Raw genomic sequence first — 20,248 nt, 5'->3', positions numbered from 1 at the left:
TGGGAGCCAGAATCCTTGTTGTTCCAAGGGGATCAAATACTTATTTCCAACAATTAAATGCAAATCAAATTATATCTTTTTTTTAATGTACATTTCTGGATTATCTTTTTAAATATTCTGTCTCTCATTGTGAAAACAAACCTACCATAAAAATTACAGACTGTTCATTTCTTTGTAAGTGGGTAAACTAACTAAATTGGCAGGAGATCAAATACTTATTTCCTCCACTGTATATATATAAAACACATGATGTGATGCAATCATTTTTATTTCATACCAAACATTTTAAAACACACTAAAACTGGTTTCACATTGACAAACAACATTAAAAAGACTTGACATGCATTTCCTACTGATAAACATGCAATTATATAACGATGGACAAGTTACTTCCAAAATGTAATACAGTACATATTACTTATTACTGTCTTTTTAAAGTAATAAGTTACATTACATTATTACTGTCTCTGAAATGTAATGCGTTACACTACTTTTGCGTTACTTTGAGTTACTTTCACCAAAATAACTGCAAAAGTATGGCTCTAAATGCTGAAATGTATTTTATTGCAGCTCAATAATTAAAGCTATCTATGGCAGTATGCTGAAATTAAACTCTGTTTAAGTGCGCTACATAACATGTGATACCGGTAACATGACGTCTCTGTGTGTTATTAACAACATGTTAGTGGAGCCTCTGCACGGCCCTGTAACCTGCTGTATATGAACGAGTCTCTATGGCAACGTTAGCTCACCTTATCATTGGTGTGTTAACGGGGATTTGGCTGACAAGCTTTCCAAAAGCCGGCGATTCCACAGAGGACAGAGGCTGCAGATCTTCAACACTCTGCCACGAGTCTCTTAACTTCTCAGGGTTCAAGAGGCATGCATACTTCTACTTAAGTAACATTTTGAATTCATGACTATAAATGGAGTATTTTAAGTCCTTAGTCATTCCTAAGTAAAGGACCTGAGTACTTTTTCCACCAATGGTCAATTGTTCAATTGGTCTAATAATTTGGTTTATGAAAATAATATTTGCAGAATGAATGCCTGATAGCCTTTATTTCTAGTAAGCAATATTAGCATGCTTCCATAACTAGTCTTGATTATACATAAATCTAACATGAACCGTCATACCAGCCTCCAACAGTTGAAGATAAACTTAGTCACTACCAAAACAAGACTGCTATATGATATATGATGTATTTACAATAGTATTCCAACCTAACTTTCTTTACTTTTCAACTATGAATGAGAAAAATACACGTTTTTAGCTGCATTTGAGATGTGCGATTATGTTTCCTTATTTTTTCCTCAGCTTGCCTTGACACCACACTTTCTGCTGAATATAACCTGAATGAGCTTCATTTATGATCTGACTGGACATGATTATCATAGGTGGATTTTCCTTTAAGAGCCAATGTCATCATTCAGTAGCATGTCATATCAATCAAAACGATTATTTGTTGTATGAATACACATGAAATGAATATACAATATCAGGGAAACCATGTTTTGTGTAAGATGTAAGATCTGCTAAACATGGTCTACACCAGCACAGAGGTCAGGCTGATGTCCCCATCGATCTCCACGGTGTTGATTTGTGCGAGGGGAGAGAAACGATGCTTATAGGTGTGGACCTGCATCCCATTGGCCACAATCCTGAAGGAGTGACTCTCACAGCAGATAGTCAACTGAAAAAAAGGAAAAGAGGGAAGTCACTAGATTTCTAAATAACTTTAAAAATATGGCTCAGTTGAAAACTCGATTCTGATTAGTCAATTTGGGCATTCAGTGGTCTGCTCTTTTTCCATAGTAGACCGTTGCTAAGCAAGTCCTGATCAAGGGACTTTGAGCAGTCATATCATCCGCAGAAATAAAAACAAAAAGGAAGTGGCCGAAATAAAACACATTGGTTTTCCTCAATCAGAAAACACCATCTAACTTTGCACTGATGCAGTGTAATGTAACAATTCCAATTTTGATTAAACGATTGTACTCTTATTTATAGGTTCTGTTTTTACATTTATGTAAACATTTTATTGAACTGTGCTGTGAAGTACTGTTTAAAGTGCTATACAAATAAATGACGATACAATGATGTACTAAATGCAAGCCCTATAACCAATGAAGTTCCCCCTGGTCAGTGTGTGTGTGATCAGTGTTTGCAGTGTTACCGTGAAAGGCTTCCCCCGTTTGAAGGGCTTCGCTCCGCCACGCTCCTCACTGCCCCATTTCCCCCCCTGACTGGTGTTTCGGACCACAGTGTTCTCGTCGAAGCGTGGATTGTAATGCAGAGCGATGCCAGAGGAATGGCTGAGATTCACTTTGAACCTGAGAGGAAAGACAGAGCATGATGTAAATGCTTACTTAGATTCAAGTTTGTTTGTTTTTCATTTGTTTGTTTAAAGATTATTTTCAGGCCACCAGTGCTATCATTCGAGCCTGGGTCGTATTCGAACCCAGGTCAGTGGCCAAGTCACAGGAAGGACTACCTAAGCAATAAAAACATCCAAATCTAAGAAAAGGTGTCTGAAGACAGCACTGCATTTTTAAGTTCTGAATTTTGAAGTGGTCCTATTATGCTTTTTGGAATTTTCCCTTTCCTGTAGTGTGTTATATAGTTTTTGGTACATGTAAAAAATCCAAAAGATCCACCTGAGGGGTTTCACTTCCACACATCCCCCTACCTGAAACCCCTCAATTGTATAACAATCTTAGTTTTGCATCTATAGTTTTTGTTTTACTTGGAAATGTATCACTTGTCTAGTTTTACTTCCTGTCTTTAGTTTCGATCCTCTGCCAGATTGTCTTATTGTGTTCACATGCTGCCCCTGTGTTTCACTTCCCCACCCCAGCTGTCTCTTGTCTTGTGCTGCCTCCTTTGTTTTTATGCTGCGTTTGGGTCCTACACTTCAACCATGACAGATTTTTCTAATTTGTTTGACATCACTATGTAACACTCATGCTTCTATTGTCTAGTGCCCCAACACATTGTATGTGATGGCTAAATAGCAGGACATCTCTAAGCAGTTGACCAATCACAACAGAGCAGGCCAGTTAACCAATCAGAGCAGACTGGGCTCTGGTTTCAGACAGAGAGTGAAAAGAGGTGCTGCAGCACAGGCTTTCTGAACATTAAAGCATAGAGACATGTCACAGGAGAGGCACAAAATACAAAAATGAATCTGAATCTAAGCATAATAGGGCCCATTTAAAGATCATTTTGGGCCACCAGTGCATTTATTCTGATACGGGTCGGATTCAAACCATTGTCCTCTGCAGCCTGGACTGAGCCCTGGTATGTGGGCTGTCCAAGATTGAAGTTTTTTCACAGGTCAAGGCCATTTGAGAAATCACAGGAACGACTACTAAACCAATGAAAAAGTCAAAGTGGAAGAAAATGTTCCAGAAAACAGCACTCTTAGCAGAAAACCCAGTTGTGAATTGAGTTGAAAAAATGTGTGTTCAATCAGCAAAGAATGTGAGTTTTCTTTTCTTGGCAGCAACGTCTAATATCGTTCATCTTGTGACCTTAACATGAGAAACCTTTCCCGGAAACACTTGTTGCAGGAATGAGGAAACCTGACTTCTTGAAAACAGAACAAAAGGAACAGTTCCGACACCAAGAGTTAGTCATGAGGCATTATTAGCAGGATGAACCAGATCCAGCACCTCCTGAGGGTCACGCAGGTCGAAGACAAGACAGCAACAGGTCACACAAGCCACATTTTGTATCCCTTGACGCATGGCTGGCACAAATATATCAGAGCTTGAATACACTGGATTGTCTAGGGACCTCTTACCCTCTTTGCATGTTTTGGGATCATTTATAGTAAAGCTTCAGATATTTGTTCTTGGTGTCCCATTTCTCATATCTCCACTCCATTTCATCCAGTCTTATTTTTGTTCTTGTTTTTGAACTGTGAATACAGGTATTAAATTGAAGGTGCTGATTAATATTCCAGGCAAATTTACACCAGACAATTTCTTCTTTATGGTTAAAGTTGTGCACAAACAACTAAAGTAGTTTTAGCTTTAGTATTCTTTGGCCTGCAAACCCAAACAAATATTGTCGTTGGTTGAATGTAATGAAGTACATTTAATCAAGTACTGTACTTAAGTGAGATTATAAGGTACTTACAATATGAAAATGTATGGTCCAGTCATTTCATTGATATATTCTGAAATGGGCCATTAAGACATTAAATACTTTTGCTCTTAAGTATATTTTGAAGGCGATATTTTTGAAGATTTTGAATGCATACTTTTTAATATGTAGTATTGCTCCTTTTTTTAAATAAAAAGTTAGATTACTGTGGTTACAATCATTGTGTATTCATGGATATGCACTGACAGGATTGCTTTTAAAATGTTGTTGGTCTTGTACGAAGACAATAATGGAATTAAATTAAATGTTCATCTTCTGCACATTTGTACACAAGCTACCTCTGATCCATTTCCATTACAATACTGCACACCTTTGATATTTTATTTTATTATTCCAAGTAGTTTGCAACAGTATACTGCACGTCGTTTTTTTGGTATATCCAGATTTCATGTAAATAATTTTGTTTATCTGAACGTATAATAGTTTCAATTGTTTTTATTTATTGATTTGGTTGTTTTTTCTTACTTTTTATCTTCTTTAACTGTGTTTATGTATGCACCATGTACACCAAGACAAATTCTTTGTACGTGTTAACCTACTTGGCACGTGTTTCTGACTCTGATCTGTATTCGATTATCTATCTTTTACTTGGTTTAGAATTATTCCTCATTTCTGATTTCCGTTACGTGCATAGGCGTCAGGGTTGAGGTGTAGTGTTGTGTTGTGCCGGTTCTATAATTTGTTTTTGTTATTAATGGGGTCAGACCTGTTGGCCTGGGGGAGAATGGTCCCATGGATAGTGATAGTCCGGCCAGGTTTCAGTCCACCGCTGATCATGCTCTTGTATGGGACAGCCTGCACAGAGATGAAACGACAATAAATCACTGATACAAATATCCATGACTAAGTTAATTTATGGATGAAAGTTGATAACAGTGCTGCTGCTTTGTTATTTCTCCAGACAGGGATACGGCTTTCTCCTGTTGCATCACTGCAGGTGCGTTCACCGGACACAAAATAAATATTTGCCTATACTGCGCAATCATTTGTTTTAAGGTAAGCCACTCTTGCGAAAGTCTGAGCTATATTGGAAAACAAAATGTCACCATGTCTGGTTTCCCAACACATCATCACGTTACACACAAAGTTCAGAGAGTGTCACCAAGCTGTGTACATTATCTCTAAGAAATCACAATTTGGATCACTCAGTCTTGATTACTACAGTGGTTTGTATGCAATATCAACATATTAGCAAACAATCCCCTCACTCATCTGTGATGAATCGCCTACATATTTTCTTAAACCCTTTGTAATAGTATTACACTGCTCCTTAAATGAAAGTCAACTGTAGCACTCCATTAATAAAAATCCATTTAAACTTGACATTGACACTTATTGTCAGTGAAAAACAATAATATTAAGACTCTCTTCCAGCGGTTTCAACATCTTTTGTTAAGACTAGAGCTTTTAATGAGACACTTGAGCTTGTCTTTCATAAACTTTGAATGTTCTGGGGCGGGGTACCTGGCTTATGAAAAAGGATTTTAAAATGTTCTTTTGTGTGGAAATATATTACCATAACTATTGTTCTAATGCTTCATGCAACAAGGAATATACTTTAAGGTTCCCTCTCCAGAAATACTGCACAATATGCGTTTATTACACAATCAACTGGCTGCCTTCTGAAAGGGGGTTGGGGTTCTCCAGTAAAAAGCGAGGAGGTGGACTCATGTTGAGTGACACAGCTGCCTGATTTTGTATTTTCATATTATCAATCCATATAATTCATCATTCTTTTTCCGTGTATGCAGTCCTTCCGGCACTACAGTAATCGATTTCAACTTTTGTTTTGTCATGTTTTTCCGGTGCAGCACAATGAACTTGGCTTAAGCATCTGGGGTTAAGCATCTTGGCCATCTACATGACCAGGTAGCACTAGATTTCAGGGAAACATATGTCATTATTATCTTTTTTTATTATTGTGTCAACTGACACTTTAACTTGACCAACATGGTTTTTTTTGCCTGATACTTACTGGGACTGCAGGCTGTGGAGGAAATCCAGGTTGTGAGGGAAATCCAGGTTGTGAGGGAAATCCAAATTGTGCTGGAAATCCAGGCTGTGAGGGAAATCCAGGTTGTGAGGGAAATCCAGGTTGTGAGGGGAATCCAGGCTGCACAGGGAATCCAGGCTGCACAGGGAATCCAGGCTGCACAGGGAATCCAGGCTGCACAGGGAATCCAGGATAAGAAGGAAAGGCAGCTTGGGTGGGATAGGCTACCTGGGCTGCAAATGCCGGCTGAGCAGGAAACGCCGGCTGTCCAGGAGAAGGAAACACAGGAGAGAATAACTTTAAAGTTATTCAAAACTTCTGTAACACTTTTGACATACTCTACGTGTTGTCAAGGTGTGGGATGATTTGTAACAAGAGCATCGACATAAAGTTCATAAAACACAATAAATGCCAGGCATAACTGTGGGAGCATGCTCACCATGGGATTCTGGAAGGCAATGTTGGAAATTTCCACTTTCCCGCTGACTGAAATGGTGTCCACTTGGTGAAAAGGAATACGGTGCCTGTACTCCATGAAGTGGCAGCCATTGACAATCAGCTGGAGATAAAATATGGAACTTTATTCATGCACAGAAAAATATTTAGCATGCACATAAATTATACCTTTATATAAAAGTAGCAACCTGTAAAGGGTGTTTTAAATGTCTTACAATCTATTTAATAACACAACAGTAACACGGCAGGATCCTGGACAGTGGGTTTTCATCATCATAAATTCAAATAAAATATTGGCTTTCAGAATATGAAAATGTTTTTGCCAAATTCAGATGATACATACAGTATTCACATTTGGGAGGTTATGATAGCATCCTGAAAAGGGTATTTTAAATGTGTTCAAATCAATATTTGCTGCATAATCAGTTAGCATTGTCTCGTGCTGACATCAAGAAACAAATGACCCTATGAACTATAGGTAACTCAAAATAATAACTACTCATCGTAAAAAAACTCAGGTTCAGTGAGACTGCCGGAAAACATTATGGGATATTATGTGGTTGTAAACTTATATTCAATTAATATTTGCATGATAACACTTGCTGTAACAAAGTCGCTCACAGAAGAGACTCATAAAACTTGGAAATTAAGTGAAGTAAAATCAGCCTGAATGACATTAGAGCAACAGACCTGGTAGGCCTGCCGGGTCACTGTGATGCTGAGGCTGAAGGTAGAGTCAGCAGGGAACGGAGAGTTGGACTTCTTCTCTTCAGAGCCCCAGTGGCCATTTTGGAGAGTGTTGGTAACAACATAACCAGGGTGGCTGTCATATCGTGGATTAAAGTGGAGAGCGATGTCCGCATTGGTCTTAGATCCACACTGTAAATTCACATGGAACCTGGAGAACAACAGGGGTCATTATTAATGGTCTACAAAAAAAGTTTCATTTTGTTTAGCTTTTTATGATTTAAAAGGGTGTATAAATGGCCAATATATAACTTCATGCATAGTAACAAACACTGCTAAACTGCCCCTTAGAGTTTTTGACTGCTTCAAACAAATCGTTTGGCAATAACAAAGGTTTTCTTTAAGACAGTCATTTATTAATTGGACTGATATTAGATTAAACAAAATGAAAAACATTCATCGCTTCAATCAACTGCAATGTGATCTTCTGATAGTAAACAAAAGTGAACACGATTGGATTACATTGAATGAATTGGGAGATGAAGAGAAACCAGTGGGTAGCAGACACAATAAAAACACATTGATCTACCTTTTAATTGTAATGCATTAATGTATCCTAATTTAAATTAACATTTAAAACTAAGTCAGAATGAATTACATACATCCTAAATCAAAGACAGTAACTACAGGCTTGGAGAGGATCTCTGTCAAACCCTCAGGGCTCCATCCTGGGTCCCCTACTTTTTCTCTGTACACCAATCCCGTTGGGTCTGTCATTCACACTCAACTGATTCTGTTTTTCCCCCTTCTGAGACCCAGGTGGCACACACATTTCTAATCTATGTCTGTCTGACTGACATATCTCCGTGGATATCTGCACACCAGTGGTTTCTTTCGTCATGGTTAAAAGGATACTTTTTTTTTTGTTTAAGTAGGCCTCTTATTTATTCTGAAAGTTTATTTGGGTTGAAATGTTGTTTGAAAATGTACGTTTTCTATATTTACCTGCCATCACATGTTAGGACAGCTGAGAAATTAAGAGATGAAAAGAACAGTCTTACCTATCAATACCAGACAGAGTTCGTCCATTGAGGCTGATGATCTGCCCCTCCTGTAGACCACCTTGGATTGATCCGGTGAAGGGGATACTCTGCAAAGGACAGACTTTTATTTTAACCGTCAATATACTTATTTTTGCTAGTATGAAGCCTCTTCATTTGCAATATGGGACTGTATTAATCAAATGTCCCCAGTAGTTTTTATTACAAGATAAAATTGGGATAAAGCTTCAACTTTAAGAATGACATTGTTTTATTAAGAGCCGTATTTCCTGTGTGTCTTAAGCGCTCTGCTTCCACTCCCTGCAGCCGTGCCTGTGCCTCCCTCTCTCATGCACGCTCTAGCTGTCATATCATGTGACAAAACAAGAGCATGGCTGCAAGTGAAACTGCTATTGCCGATGCGCCTATGCTTGGTGACAAAAAAGAAGCAAGAAACGAAATTTGGAAGTATTTTGGTTACATCTCTGCTGATGGAGAACATGCAGCTCTACATGATCACCGCCGCAGCTCCGCCCGTTGTGACAGGACCGGTGTGCGGAGCAAATAACGTACTTCAAGTTAAAGACATAACACCATGCGCGTCGCCACAATAGTATTGGGGGGGGACATGTCCCACCCACTGCACGTTGGAATCAACCAAATATGAGCTAGATCAGCTATATATATATATATATATATATATACACACTTTGTTCAGCTACTAAAGCTTAGAGCAGAGGATGTTCTAAAGCCTTGGCTCAGTAAGCCCTGTAACCATTACACAAGTCCAGAAGTGCAGAATGAGATGCTAAATTGATGGGCAACTCCGTTGTGCGAAAAATATCAAAGGAAATACATGAGGTGTCCACACTCATGTACTCCATCATAATTGATGGAGTACAAGATTTGTCTGGGAATGAACAAGAGGCCATATGCCTACGCTATGTAGATAGTGATTTGCTACCTCATGAGGACTTTGTAGGCCTCTATCAAGTCTCCTCAACAACAGGGAAAGAGTTGGCTCGGATGGCAACTGATGTCCTCCTTCGATTGAACCTGCCCTTATCCTGCCTTCGCGGGCAGAGCTATGATGGGGCAGCCAATATGGCAGGTGGAGCTAAAGGCGTTCAGGCAGTCATAAAGGAAACACAGTCTCTTGCTCTCTACGTTCATTGTGGTCCTCATTGCATTAATCTGGTGACTCAGACAGCCTGTAGCACAAGCACTATTGTGTCTGATGCGCTGGATTTAGTCCACAAACTTGGCAACCTGTACCATCTATCTGGGAAATATAAGACAATATTTAAGGAGGTTGCCCAGTCGGAAGAAGGGAGTTTCAGAACTCTGAGGCCCCTCTGCCCCACACGATGGCTCATGAGGGTGGTAGCTATTCAGGCAGTTGTAGATCAATATGAAAAGATTTTGGTCAGTCTTGAGGAAATGGCATCTGGTTCCTCTGACACTTGCATAACTGCAAGGGGGCTTCTGGAGAGGTTTCAGAAGGGGCACATTTTGCTCAGCCTGATTATGGCCCTTGAAGTTCTAAAAGAACTTGAATGTCTCAACCGCTCCCTTCAATGCAAGACAGTGAGTGTCTCAGGGATGCTGGCTGCGGTTGATTGTGTGAAAAACACAATTCAAGTAAAGAGATCTGATGAAACATTTCATCGTGTATATACCCAAGCCTGTGATATGATCCAGGAGTTGGACATTGAGGCTATCCAGACTCCTCATATCCGGAGACCCCCAAAGCGCTTCACAGGAAATGCACCTGCATTTAGACCTACTTCCCCTGAGGAGTTCTACAGAATAGAATTCTTTAAAATGTTGGATGTAGTTGAGGTCCAGTTGACAAAGCGCTTTGACCAGAGCAGCTTCCAAACACTCAACATACTGGAAAGGGTGTTAATAACGGGAAAGGTGGAGGATGTGGATGTGGTCAGTTCTTACCCAGAACTACACCACCATTCTTTGGAGGTACAGCTGGCAATGTTCAAACTTCAGTATCCCTGCAGCACGGTCAGTGAAGTGGTGGATACCCTGAGAGCTATGCTGCCAGAGGTTCGAGGTTTGTTCACTCAAGTAGAAGTGTTGGTCAGGCTTCTTCTTGTTGTGCCATGCTCCTCAGCAGAAGCTGAGAGAAGTTTTAGTGCCTTGAAAAGGCTTAAGACGTGGCTGCGCTCTTTAATGTCTCAAAAGCGCTTGAACAATGTGGCTGTTTGTCACATCCACCAGGAGCATCTTGACAAACTTGACTTAGGGGAGATTTGCCAGTCATTTGTGTCGGCAAATGACAAAAGAGGTCACACTTTTGGAGCCTTTGTATGATCTCTTACTTTTGTTCTAACTGTAAAAATCCTGCTGTAGGCATGATACAGATAATAGGGGAGAAATATGATTATAGGAGAAGATATAGAACATTTAATGAAAGGACAAAACAAATGGAAATCAACTATTTTGGGGAAAGGTTGGAGATAGTAAAAGCAAGTCTTTAACAGGTTGTAAGGTTGTATTGAGTTATAGTTTTATGTTCTGCAGGGCACTGAAGAGGGCTAAGTTTGATTGTAATAGGCTCTGAGTAGACTAGGTACGCATTTTATGTTTCCTCATAACTTTTTTTTCAAGAGATTTTTTGTTGCATGACATTAAAATAGGGCTATATGTTGCCTCAAATTTACCTCGTTCTTTTCTAATTCACTCTTTGATTTTTTAAATCCTCATATTTTGCTCTCATTAAAAGAAAATAAAGTGCCAAAAAAGTTGTCAGTGTCAGTCCTCTGTGTATTACACCAAAACATAATAGTAGTCAGTAATTGCAGACCATGCCGGCTCCAAGGAAAAACAATGAAAGAGGGAGATCATTTTGAATGTAAAATGCACCAGAATGCGGGAAATTGAATCTACTTCTTTCAAAATTTTATGGGGGAGGACCCCCAGACCCCCCACAAAAATGTGTCCCCCCCACATTCAAAAAACTGCTGACGCCCTTGCCTAACACACTTAACTATCTTATCTACATCTCGAACTAGCTAAACTAGTTATAAAAGTGTTTATTCTTCACTGTCGGGTCACTCATTACTGGATCATTGAGCTGCATGAGACGGATACGACGAGAGGGAGAGTGGAAAAGAGAGCACTCCGTTTATGTCTCCCGTGTTATTATCCAAAGTGAATGTAAACGTTTGAATAATGTAGTTCATCTAGTACAGGGGTGGCCAACCTGCGGCTCTTTTCCCAGTCTCATGCGGCTCCTCAGTTCATATTGAATTTTAATTATGTGGGTTTTTTTGAGCATATGTATCCCAGTTCACAGAAGGTTAACAAAAAACAAGTTTCAGGCCACTCGTTACACAGAGCTTTTCTTTAGCCAATCAGAATGCAGATCCTGCAGTACCAGAGGCGGGCTTTCCTGCACTCACAATGTGACGTTGAAGGGAAAGGTCTGCTTCTGAACGGCAAAAACAAAACTCAGATACAGAAGGACTTAGAAGTGTTGAATCGCGGTAAATAAATAAATAAGAGAGAAAGTGCATCTCTGTAAGCAGAGCTTTTAGGTAGGCCTAAAAGTGGAGATAGTTATCATGACAGGAAAATGAACTCAAATACTCTTAATTTATTTGCATTTCTTTTTTTTTAAACTGTCATGAAGCAGTGTTTGAACAAACATGGGTTTGTTTTAAATACAAACATATACAATACAATCATTATTATCCAAGGGTTGAATATCTAATTATAAAAAGCATGTACAGGTAACAACTATTTTGTTATGCAACACTTTAGTAAAAATAAGTAATGCATACTGCCTGAATTTACTTTTTAGTTTTCATTTAGGCTAATCTTTTTTCGTAATTTTTTGGAGGACACATCATTTGTTGATCAGAAATACTGTGTTTGCTTTATGATAATAATTGTTTCTTATTGCGTTTTTCGTTTTTGCATTGTATTTGATATTTAGGTCATCTTAAAGAAAGTAATCAGTTTACATTACTGTTATATTGTTAAGGTTACTGATGAAATTTTACAGGAAGTTATATTGTAACGGAATACACTTCAAAATAACCCTAGAAAAACCTTAGAAGCCTGACCTATGACATCGCTTTACAATGAAAACTGCATTATTAAGGCTATTTTTTGCAACTAAGAGCAGATAGGCCTATTGTTTAAAAGGTCCCATTATTGTTTTCATGTTTAAAACTGTGCTGATCTGCAACACAATCTTGACTACAATAGGTAATGTGTTGCTCATTCCATAGAATGCGCGTTTCCTTATGCGTGGCTGTGTAGCGGACCTTTCATAACCGAGCTGAGGAGCCTTCACAAATATACACATAGTTTGTCAGGAAAAAAAGATGAACTCCAAAGACGAGAGGAAAATAAGTTATAATTACTTACTGGGTTATAAAAAGGTGTCTGATTGTAAGCCATTGTCCCGAATTATAATGCACACGACTCCTGATCGGCTGTGTAATGCAGACTCTGATGCAAAATGGGAGTCTTTTTTTTTTTATTGCAGTTAGGTTTCGATTTCCCGTAGGGTGTGTCATTCACAGTAGCTTTAGCTCTGTCTGAGCCCGCTCCTCCAACGGAAAATCTTTGAAAAAAAATAACAGGAATGCATAGATAGTTTTTTTAAGTTTCATGGAAGTCCATATCGTTTACTGTAACCAGAAGAACAACTTCCTTTAATTTCCACTATAATTATTATGACTAACTATGATCATTTCTTCCATTCCCTTTTCCCCTCAGATTATATCACCTGTATTCCCATTGTGGGCTTTTTGGTTTTAAAAAGTATTTTTCAGTGACAGATATCTCAAAATGTATAAGAAATAAAAACAGTTAAGATCTGCCAGTTTTATAAAACTTCATGCCATAAAATACACGGCCCATCCAAAAAAAGGTCACAAGCCTGTGGGGGGCAGTGCTATGATCTGGGGTTGCTGCAGTTGGTCTGGTCTAGGTTCAGCAACGTTATTTGCCCAAAGAATGAGGTCAGCTGACTCCCTGAGTATACTGAATGACCAGGTTATTGCATCAATGCATTTTTTCTTCCCTGATGGCACGGACATGTTCCAAGATGACAATGCCAGGAACCATCGGGCTCAAATTGTGAAAGAGTGGTTCAGGGAGCATGATACATCATGTTCACACATGGATTGGCCCCCACAGAGTCCAGACCTGAACCCGATTGAGAATCTTTGGGATGTGCTGGAGAAGACTTTGCGCAGTGGTCCGAATCTCCCGTCATCAATACAAGATCTTGGCGAAAAATTAATGCAAGACAGAAATAAATGTTGTGACATTGCAGAAGCTTGTGGAAACGATGCCGCAGCGAATGTGTGCCGTAATCAAAGCTAAAGGCGGTCCAACAAATATTAGTGTGTGACCTTTTTTTTGGCCAGGCAGTGTATCAATGAAGTTACAAACATAAGTTGCAAGCAATAAAAAGTTGAGCCAAAGCTAGATACAAACAGACAGCTCATAAGCAGCTTTTATTTTGTGTGAAGGTGTCATTATCTGCATATTTATTACGTTCACATGCCCCTTACAGTAGTCTGATTGCTACTGTGCCCTACCACCAGGTGCTTTATACTGACTTTATCGAGTATTTTTCACAAGGTGTAGCCCCCAAGCTATTACGTGATTATTGGCCATGTGTAGTCAGTTGGAAGGTTGCGACAGGATGTAGGAAAAGGAAGTCATGTGAGTGTACTTTCCCCAGTCTGGTCCTCTTTTGATAAAAACAAAAACTAGTTTTATTGGTCATAAAACAGAATGGGTACATCTTTTTGATGATATTGATAACATCATGATATGTTTGGATAGTTAATTAACTTGAGAGGGAAAAGCAAGCAAGAACAATAAAAGGCAATACATATCAAAACTAGCTACAAACAAGGCATCAAAAAACTCAAAGATGTTCTAAATTGACATCAATATGTCTCACTGATTATATTAAACTTATGTAACATTTTAAAGGATGTTATTTGAATTTGCAAGAGAGAACTATGGCATAAGATCAGAGAAGTTAATGAATGACTAGCTGTTCCAAGTTTTGCTTGGAAGGAAAAATGACTGCAGATAAGATACGTGTGTGTGTGTGTCAAGGACTTGTAGTGTGTAAGACTTCATAAAAGGTCAATTGCCTACATAAATGTAATGACTAGTCTGACCCTGCAAACCTTATGAATGCTTTGGTGTGAAATACTTCTGCTTTTTGAACACACCTGACACGTTAATGATTCTCTTACATCCGCTATCGGAATAGTTGTAGAAGAAAGATAAGGATCTGAGGCATTGCATCGACTACGAGGGCCTTAAAGACATCAGGGTTAAAAAACAGTATCCCTTTCCACTCATGTCGACTGCATTTTAGCTGCTGCAAATCAATCTTCACCAAGTTGGATCTACACAGCGCCTGGTCAGAATCCGGGACGGCGATGAGTTGAAGACAACATTAAACACCGCCACAGAACACTATGAACATTTGGAGCTTTCCGGCCTCAGCAATGTCCCATTTGTGCTCCAAGCCTTGATCGATGACGTGCTTTGTAATATGTTAAATAAGAATGTTTTTGTCTATCTGGATGTTATCCATATCTTCCCGAAGACTAAGTATAAACATGTGCATTATATCTTGGGGGTCTTTCAGCGCTCTGGTGAACTTGTTCCTCATGTCTGAAAAGTGTGAGTTCCAGTTTCATCGGCCTTCTTCCTTGAGTACATCGTGGGAAAGGGAAGCGTGCAGATAGACCCCGCCAATGTGTCAGCCTTAAAGTTGTGGCCGGTCCCTGCCTTGCGTTAACAGCTACAACTTTCCTGGTTTTGCAAACTTCTACAGAAGTTTCATCCTCGGCTACAGCACTGGGACTCAGAGGTAGGAATTTTTCTTGAAAGTTTTTGATTTAAATTAATTTATCATTTTTTCTCTTTGTTTCATTTGTTATATACCTTACTGTTTTTGTGGTCCTGAATGCAACGGTCATCTCTTAAATCTTGTATTTGGAAAAGACGTTTTCTTGCTGCTAAATGTGTCTTTAAAACCTGATTGTATAATCGTGTTACTTTATATAAAAAATGTTAATGTCAGCTCCCCTCGAAGTTGTATCATCTGATACATAGAATGTATTGTAATACAAGAAGAACCACAAAGAGATCTGGAAATAGGCTTTAATGTCTTCAATTGTTCAGACCTTGAGCTTACAATGCATCACATCCTTTACAAAAATACTCAGAAAAAAACCCACTATCAACACATTCAACCACAACCCTAAAAAATATAACACCAATATACAAACAGTTTCCACAGTAGTTCAAATCTAAAATCTCTATACAGTACCAATTAAAATGCTCTGAAATTGAAACCCTTGTACAAACACAGTAAATTAAATACAAACTCAATCACTGTATATACACATATACTTAAAACATCACGGTTTGATCATGTTCATGATCACAAAGCCCCCATTACAAAAACCAAGTGTACATTGCTTTCCTGCCAGAGGAAACAACATCCACATATGCAAGCATGCATGCATACACCCACACACACATTCCAAACATGATGTGTGGCAGAGTGCAGTCATGGGAAGAAAAGACTAAACCTGTGGCAAATTACTTTATGGATTCCAGTTTTGTCCACAGCTCATTGTGGTCATTAAGACTTAAATAGCTAATAGCTCTCATGAAATCTCAGTGTTGGAGGTATCACTTGCCATTTGATCCATAGAGCGGTGCAGGAATTAGTTACCACTTCCAATTCCCTCGTCTCAATGTCTAAGGAGATTTTATCGTTTTGTTCTTCCAAAATCTGATGGAAAAATCTCGTTGGCTTTTTGTCGAAGGGAGTCCTGTCATGCTAACTGCCGGGTCCGCCTACAAAAATGACCTCATCGCTGCACCACTCTATAGATGATGTCAAATGTATTGAAACAGCAAGTCATGTGACAGTTTTATCTCTCTGTTACAGCAAGCCAATGCCCAAGCTGCCAAACGTATAGTAATTTATGAGCCGCCGATCGTGAAGGCCTGAATCTGAAGGGCTGTTTCATGCATCATGTCAAGTATAATTTGATGTTCAGCATAAGGCAATGTTTTAATATTGTTTAATATATTCGGGGAGAAAACATTTCCAAGGAAAGTTCACCAAAATTGCAAAGGAACAAACTATTTATTTTTCTTTTGTGATGACTATCTATTATAGTGGCGCTTTGCTAAATGCTAATATCTTACACACAATGACAATGCTAAGATGCTATTGTCTAGGCAGCATGTTGCTTGTTTACCATCTTAGTTTTGTCAGCTGATGCTGATGGGACTGTTCTTAAATCAGAAGGTATTGGTCATAAAGTAATGGTGAAACTGGATTATGGTGCTACATGAAGCATTTGCTAATCACCAAAATTATAATAACTCATCATCTGGGGACCATGAATATCTGAAAAAAGTGTGTCATCGCATCTCATGGTAGTTAAGACATTGAAGTATGGACCTCAGTGATGGTTGCCTTCACTGGGCTCCTATTTACTGAGAATGCATTCTGGTCACTCTGGTTTAGACTTCCCAAATGCCAGTTTCCAAAGGAAGTAGTTTCAGAGAGAGATTTCATTTGTCTAAACCTTTAATAATAAAACATAACGTCACGGATAGATATTTACCTTATGGGAGTAAAAGCATTTTTTCTAATTTGGGAGAACATACCCTGTTTATCTTTTCTTCTCAAACAATTAGGACTTGATGCAATGAGTTTAATTGGTCTACCGTGTAACCTAAGTGTATGTAAGTCGCTTTAAAAACATAGAAACTAAATGAAGTGAATTGTATTGGAAAAAGTAGCTTGTGGTTGGAACGTGGGAGGCACCAGCTGGTACGTAGGTTAACAAAAGGAAACCTGCCTCCAATGTTAACACTGAGAAAGTAGCTGCTAACATTAAAGGCATCGTCATGATATGACAATATCTCCACGAACGGTGTGTGCGACAGTTATTTTGTACATTTTAAGTTGAATAAGCCTACCTGGAAAGAGCACAGAAAGGGATCTTACATATTCTCTATCCCTCTGTCACATGACCCTCTAACAGACTGCCGTCATAACCTGCATGTTGAGATTTAATCACATGTACGCAAAATCATGATAACAGTGCTAATCAAAACAGTTATCAGTCACACATTAACAGCAGGACCTGATGGAACCCGTCCTTTTAAACAATATAGTTAACATGTGCTCAAAGATATAATGTTTTGGTAAGCATTTTAGCCTCAGCTGCTGAATTTGTTCATGTATGTACGGTGTGCATGCAGACCCTGAGGGCACTGATCTCTCAGGCAGTGATGATGATCCCACGGCCTTCAGCAGGAGAAGAAGGCAGAGATAAGAAGAAGTGGAAAAGCAAAGAGAAAAGGGAAACATAGAGGATTGTGAAAAAGTGTGCGGGAGTGGAGATCAGACCCAACAGGAACAAGCGGAGTGGGATCGGTCGGCACCCAGAGGAGAGGAAAGCACAGAGAGGGAAACGGAGAGGAAAATCAATAGAGGACATTACTGAAGACTGTGAGCAATACTATCTGATGCAAAAGCAGATGATGGAAACACAAAGGGAGCAACAAATCCCATCAGGCATAGCAAAATCTAAGTCTCCCTTAATCTTTCCTTAAAATACAATGTACCGGGACTCAAACCAATCTGGCCTGCGGTCCCTGTAAGAGTGTCATCCCCTATCTTCCTCTTGCAAATCTATCTCTCTAATAAAAGCTGGCCCAACACTAATCTGTATTAAAACATTTTTTTTTTTAAATTGCAGTCACATTAGAAAAGGTCATTTATATGACTTGATACTCAGCAGGGCAGCTTCATAATATTCACATTTCTTTACAAAATCCTTTGAGCTCCATCTTTGCTTCTGCTTACATGACAAGCATGTAGCCGTCTACAATCAAATTATGAAGACTCCCTGTTTTCTCTGGGATGTGTTGGTGTTGTAGGTCGGTCCACCCTGGAATTGTTCTTTGATACCTACTCAGGGGTCTTCCAGAAGTGTCCGGGGTGAGACAGCCTGCGGTTCAGTTTGGGCAGCTTCTCCAACATGTCTGCCAGCTGAGTGAACGAGGGCCTGCCGTCCACCTCGGGGGACCAGCAGGCATTCAGGATCTCCTGTTGAGGGAGGAGGAGCATTCATACACGTGTTAATACCGTCACTGTGATGTCATAAATACAAAGCGTCCAAAGCATCTTAACCACTAGTTCCTTTATTGATCACCTCAGACTGTGCTGGTATGAACAAAGCCGGCAGGTCCCAGAAATATTACCTTATTAATATTATGATAGTGTGTACTTATTTCCCCGGATGATACAAATATTCTTTACCCAGAGAAATGTAATTTACTGCACCAAGATGCTGTGATAGACCCTGACAAATGACATTAAAAATAAGAGCAAACTAGCTAATAGTCCTCTTCTCTGGTGTGCACCAGAAGCGAGGTTATTAGTTACATGGTTTCATTTTTCCGAAAGTTCAGTTCGCGTTCACACAGGCAAACCTCAAACAGACTATAAACTGTAAACAAAAGTCATGTGCACGGAAATGCTATTCAACAATTGGTCAGTCACACAGCCTAGATGAAAAAACAAACAAGGAAATCACGCGTAAATACTATGCTTCATATGTTTTCACGTTCACACTATGAACCGCTCCAGGGTTCATTAGCAAGCGGCACAAGACCACCACTTTCAGGCGGACCAGAGTCTGGTTGCTTATCCACAACAGAGGACTCGGAATGTGTTCACACCAACCCAAAACGAAACGCACCAAGGGCTTAAACGCACCAGGGTTCTATTCAACCATACTAAACAAGGCTGGTGTGAACATGACTTAAAGGTCTCCTATTATGCTATATTTGAACAATATATTGTAGGGCAACATCTATACAAAACAGGTCTGTGAAGTCTTTTGCTCAAAATACCAAACAGATCACCCATTGTAGCATGCCTCATACCCCTCTATTATAACTGTGTTATACAACTATACTATACACGCCAGCTATATTTAAAATGTATCTTTATCTTGAAGAATGAATAAAAGAATAGTGCTTATCATGTTATGTTTATGGCTTACACATTTGTATAAAAGTGTCTGTTTAACTTGAAGTGAAATGTCCAGATGTACATATATATTAGTAACTTTGTGTAAATTGTTATGAGATGGTACACAGACAAGACGTACAATCAGAGTAACAGACTCACCGTGACCTCCTTGCCCAGGTTGGCCTCTGCCAGCACCCCCCTGATGCCCTCCCCGCTGCCCACCAGCCAGATCTTAGCCTCCACAGGCTGTCTGCTCATTGGCCAGTCTCCCTCCTGCAGCTCATACCAGACTGTGCTGAAGACACAAAAAGGACATCAGATCTCCATCAATCTAGACTCTAGGAAATATGCCATGTGGTGCATAAAGCTCCAGGAAAAAACGTTAAACAAACAGACAGTTGAATAAAACGTCAAACTGAACTTGTTAGGTTAGACAAAGATTGTTAAGGAACTCTGCTTTAATCTTGCCATGCTTACTTTATCAGAATTATAATCATAATATTTTATTCATACCGGGGGACATTAGGTTTCTTTAAAGTTGCTACTTTTGAAAATGAAATAATATCATCACAAGATAAGTAGAAAAAAAAGAACAGAAGAGGATCAGGGACACATTTTTTGAGAGCAGACTAAAAGTGATATCTAAATCTCATCTCATATATATATGTTTTTTTTCACATTTGGCCCTAATCCTATTCCGTCAACATAGCTAGTTAAAGTAAAATGTCCAGTAAACCTAATAAAATATTTAAAGGTTTTTATAGAAACATAGGAAGTTAAGGGAAAATGTCTATCAAAAAAAAGTTTTTATAAACAACAAG

General features: G+C 39.1%; 2 protein-coding genes across 2 annotated transcripts in view; both read right to left on the bottom strand.

Annotated features, from left to right (window-relative positions):
- Window positions 1–250: 250 nt before the first annotated feature.
- Window positions 251–12,846, bottom strand: LOC134880128 (galectin-9-like). Its single transcript, XM_063906857.1, has 8 exons — window positions 12,740–12,846; window positions 8,369–8,457; window positions 7,311–7,518; window positions 6,604–6,723; window positions 6,147–6,428; window positions 4,878–4,966; window positions 2,178–2,334; window positions 251–1,694 (listed from the first exon to the last, which is right to left on the bottom strand). The coding sequence occupies exons 1-8, from the start codon at window positions 12,770–12,772 to the stop codon at window positions 1,548–1,550; spliced, it is 1,125 nt and encodes a 374-aa protein (XP_063762927.1). The 5' UTR covers window positions 12,773–12,846; the 3' UTR covers window positions 251–1,547.
- A 2,657-nt stretch (window positions 12,847–15,503) lies between these two features.
- LOC134880071 (kinase suppressor of Ras 1-like) overlaps window positions 15,504–20,248 on the bottom strand; it is a 29,671-nt gene continuing 24,926 nt past the window's right edge. The window contains exons 17-18 of the mRNA XM_063906770.1: window positions 19,587–19,722; window positions 15,504–18,497 (exon numbers count right to left, since the gene is read on the bottom strand). Of these exons, the coding sequence (XP_063762840.1) occupies window positions 18,360–18,497; window positions 19,587–19,722 (274 nt within the window). The 3' untranslated portion in view covers window positions 15,504–18,359. The remainder of the gene's footprint in view (window positions 18,498–19,586; window positions 19,723–20,248) is intronic.

Source organism: Eleginops maclovinus, chromosome 18 (assembly GCF_036324505.1).
Source record: "Eleginops maclovinus isolate JMC-PN-2008 ecotype Puerto Natales chromosome 18, JC_Emac_rtc_rv5, whole genome shotgun sequence".
Classification (NCBI taxonomy): domain Eukaryota; kingdom Metazoa; phylum Chordata; class Actinopteri; order Perciformes; family Eleginopidae; genus Eleginops; species Eleginops maclovinus.
Note: the sequence above shows the minus strand (reverse complement) of the source record. Positions and strands in the feature narration are given on the sequence as shown.

Bases quoted from the DNA above. Each gene is read 5' to 3' on its own strand.
- LOC134880128 (XM_063906857.1), bottom strand. From the start codon at position 12,772: ATGGCTTACAATCAGACACCTTTTTATAACCCA. The intron at 6,724-7,310 runs GTCTGTTGCTCT...TTTTATCTCCAG, and splicing joins TGACCCGGCAGGCCTACCAG to CTGATTGTCAATGGCTGCCA. The intron at 1,695-2,177 runs GTAACACTGCAA...CCTTTTTTTCAG, and splicing joins AACGGGGGAAGCCTTTCACG to TTGACTATCTGCTGTGAGAG.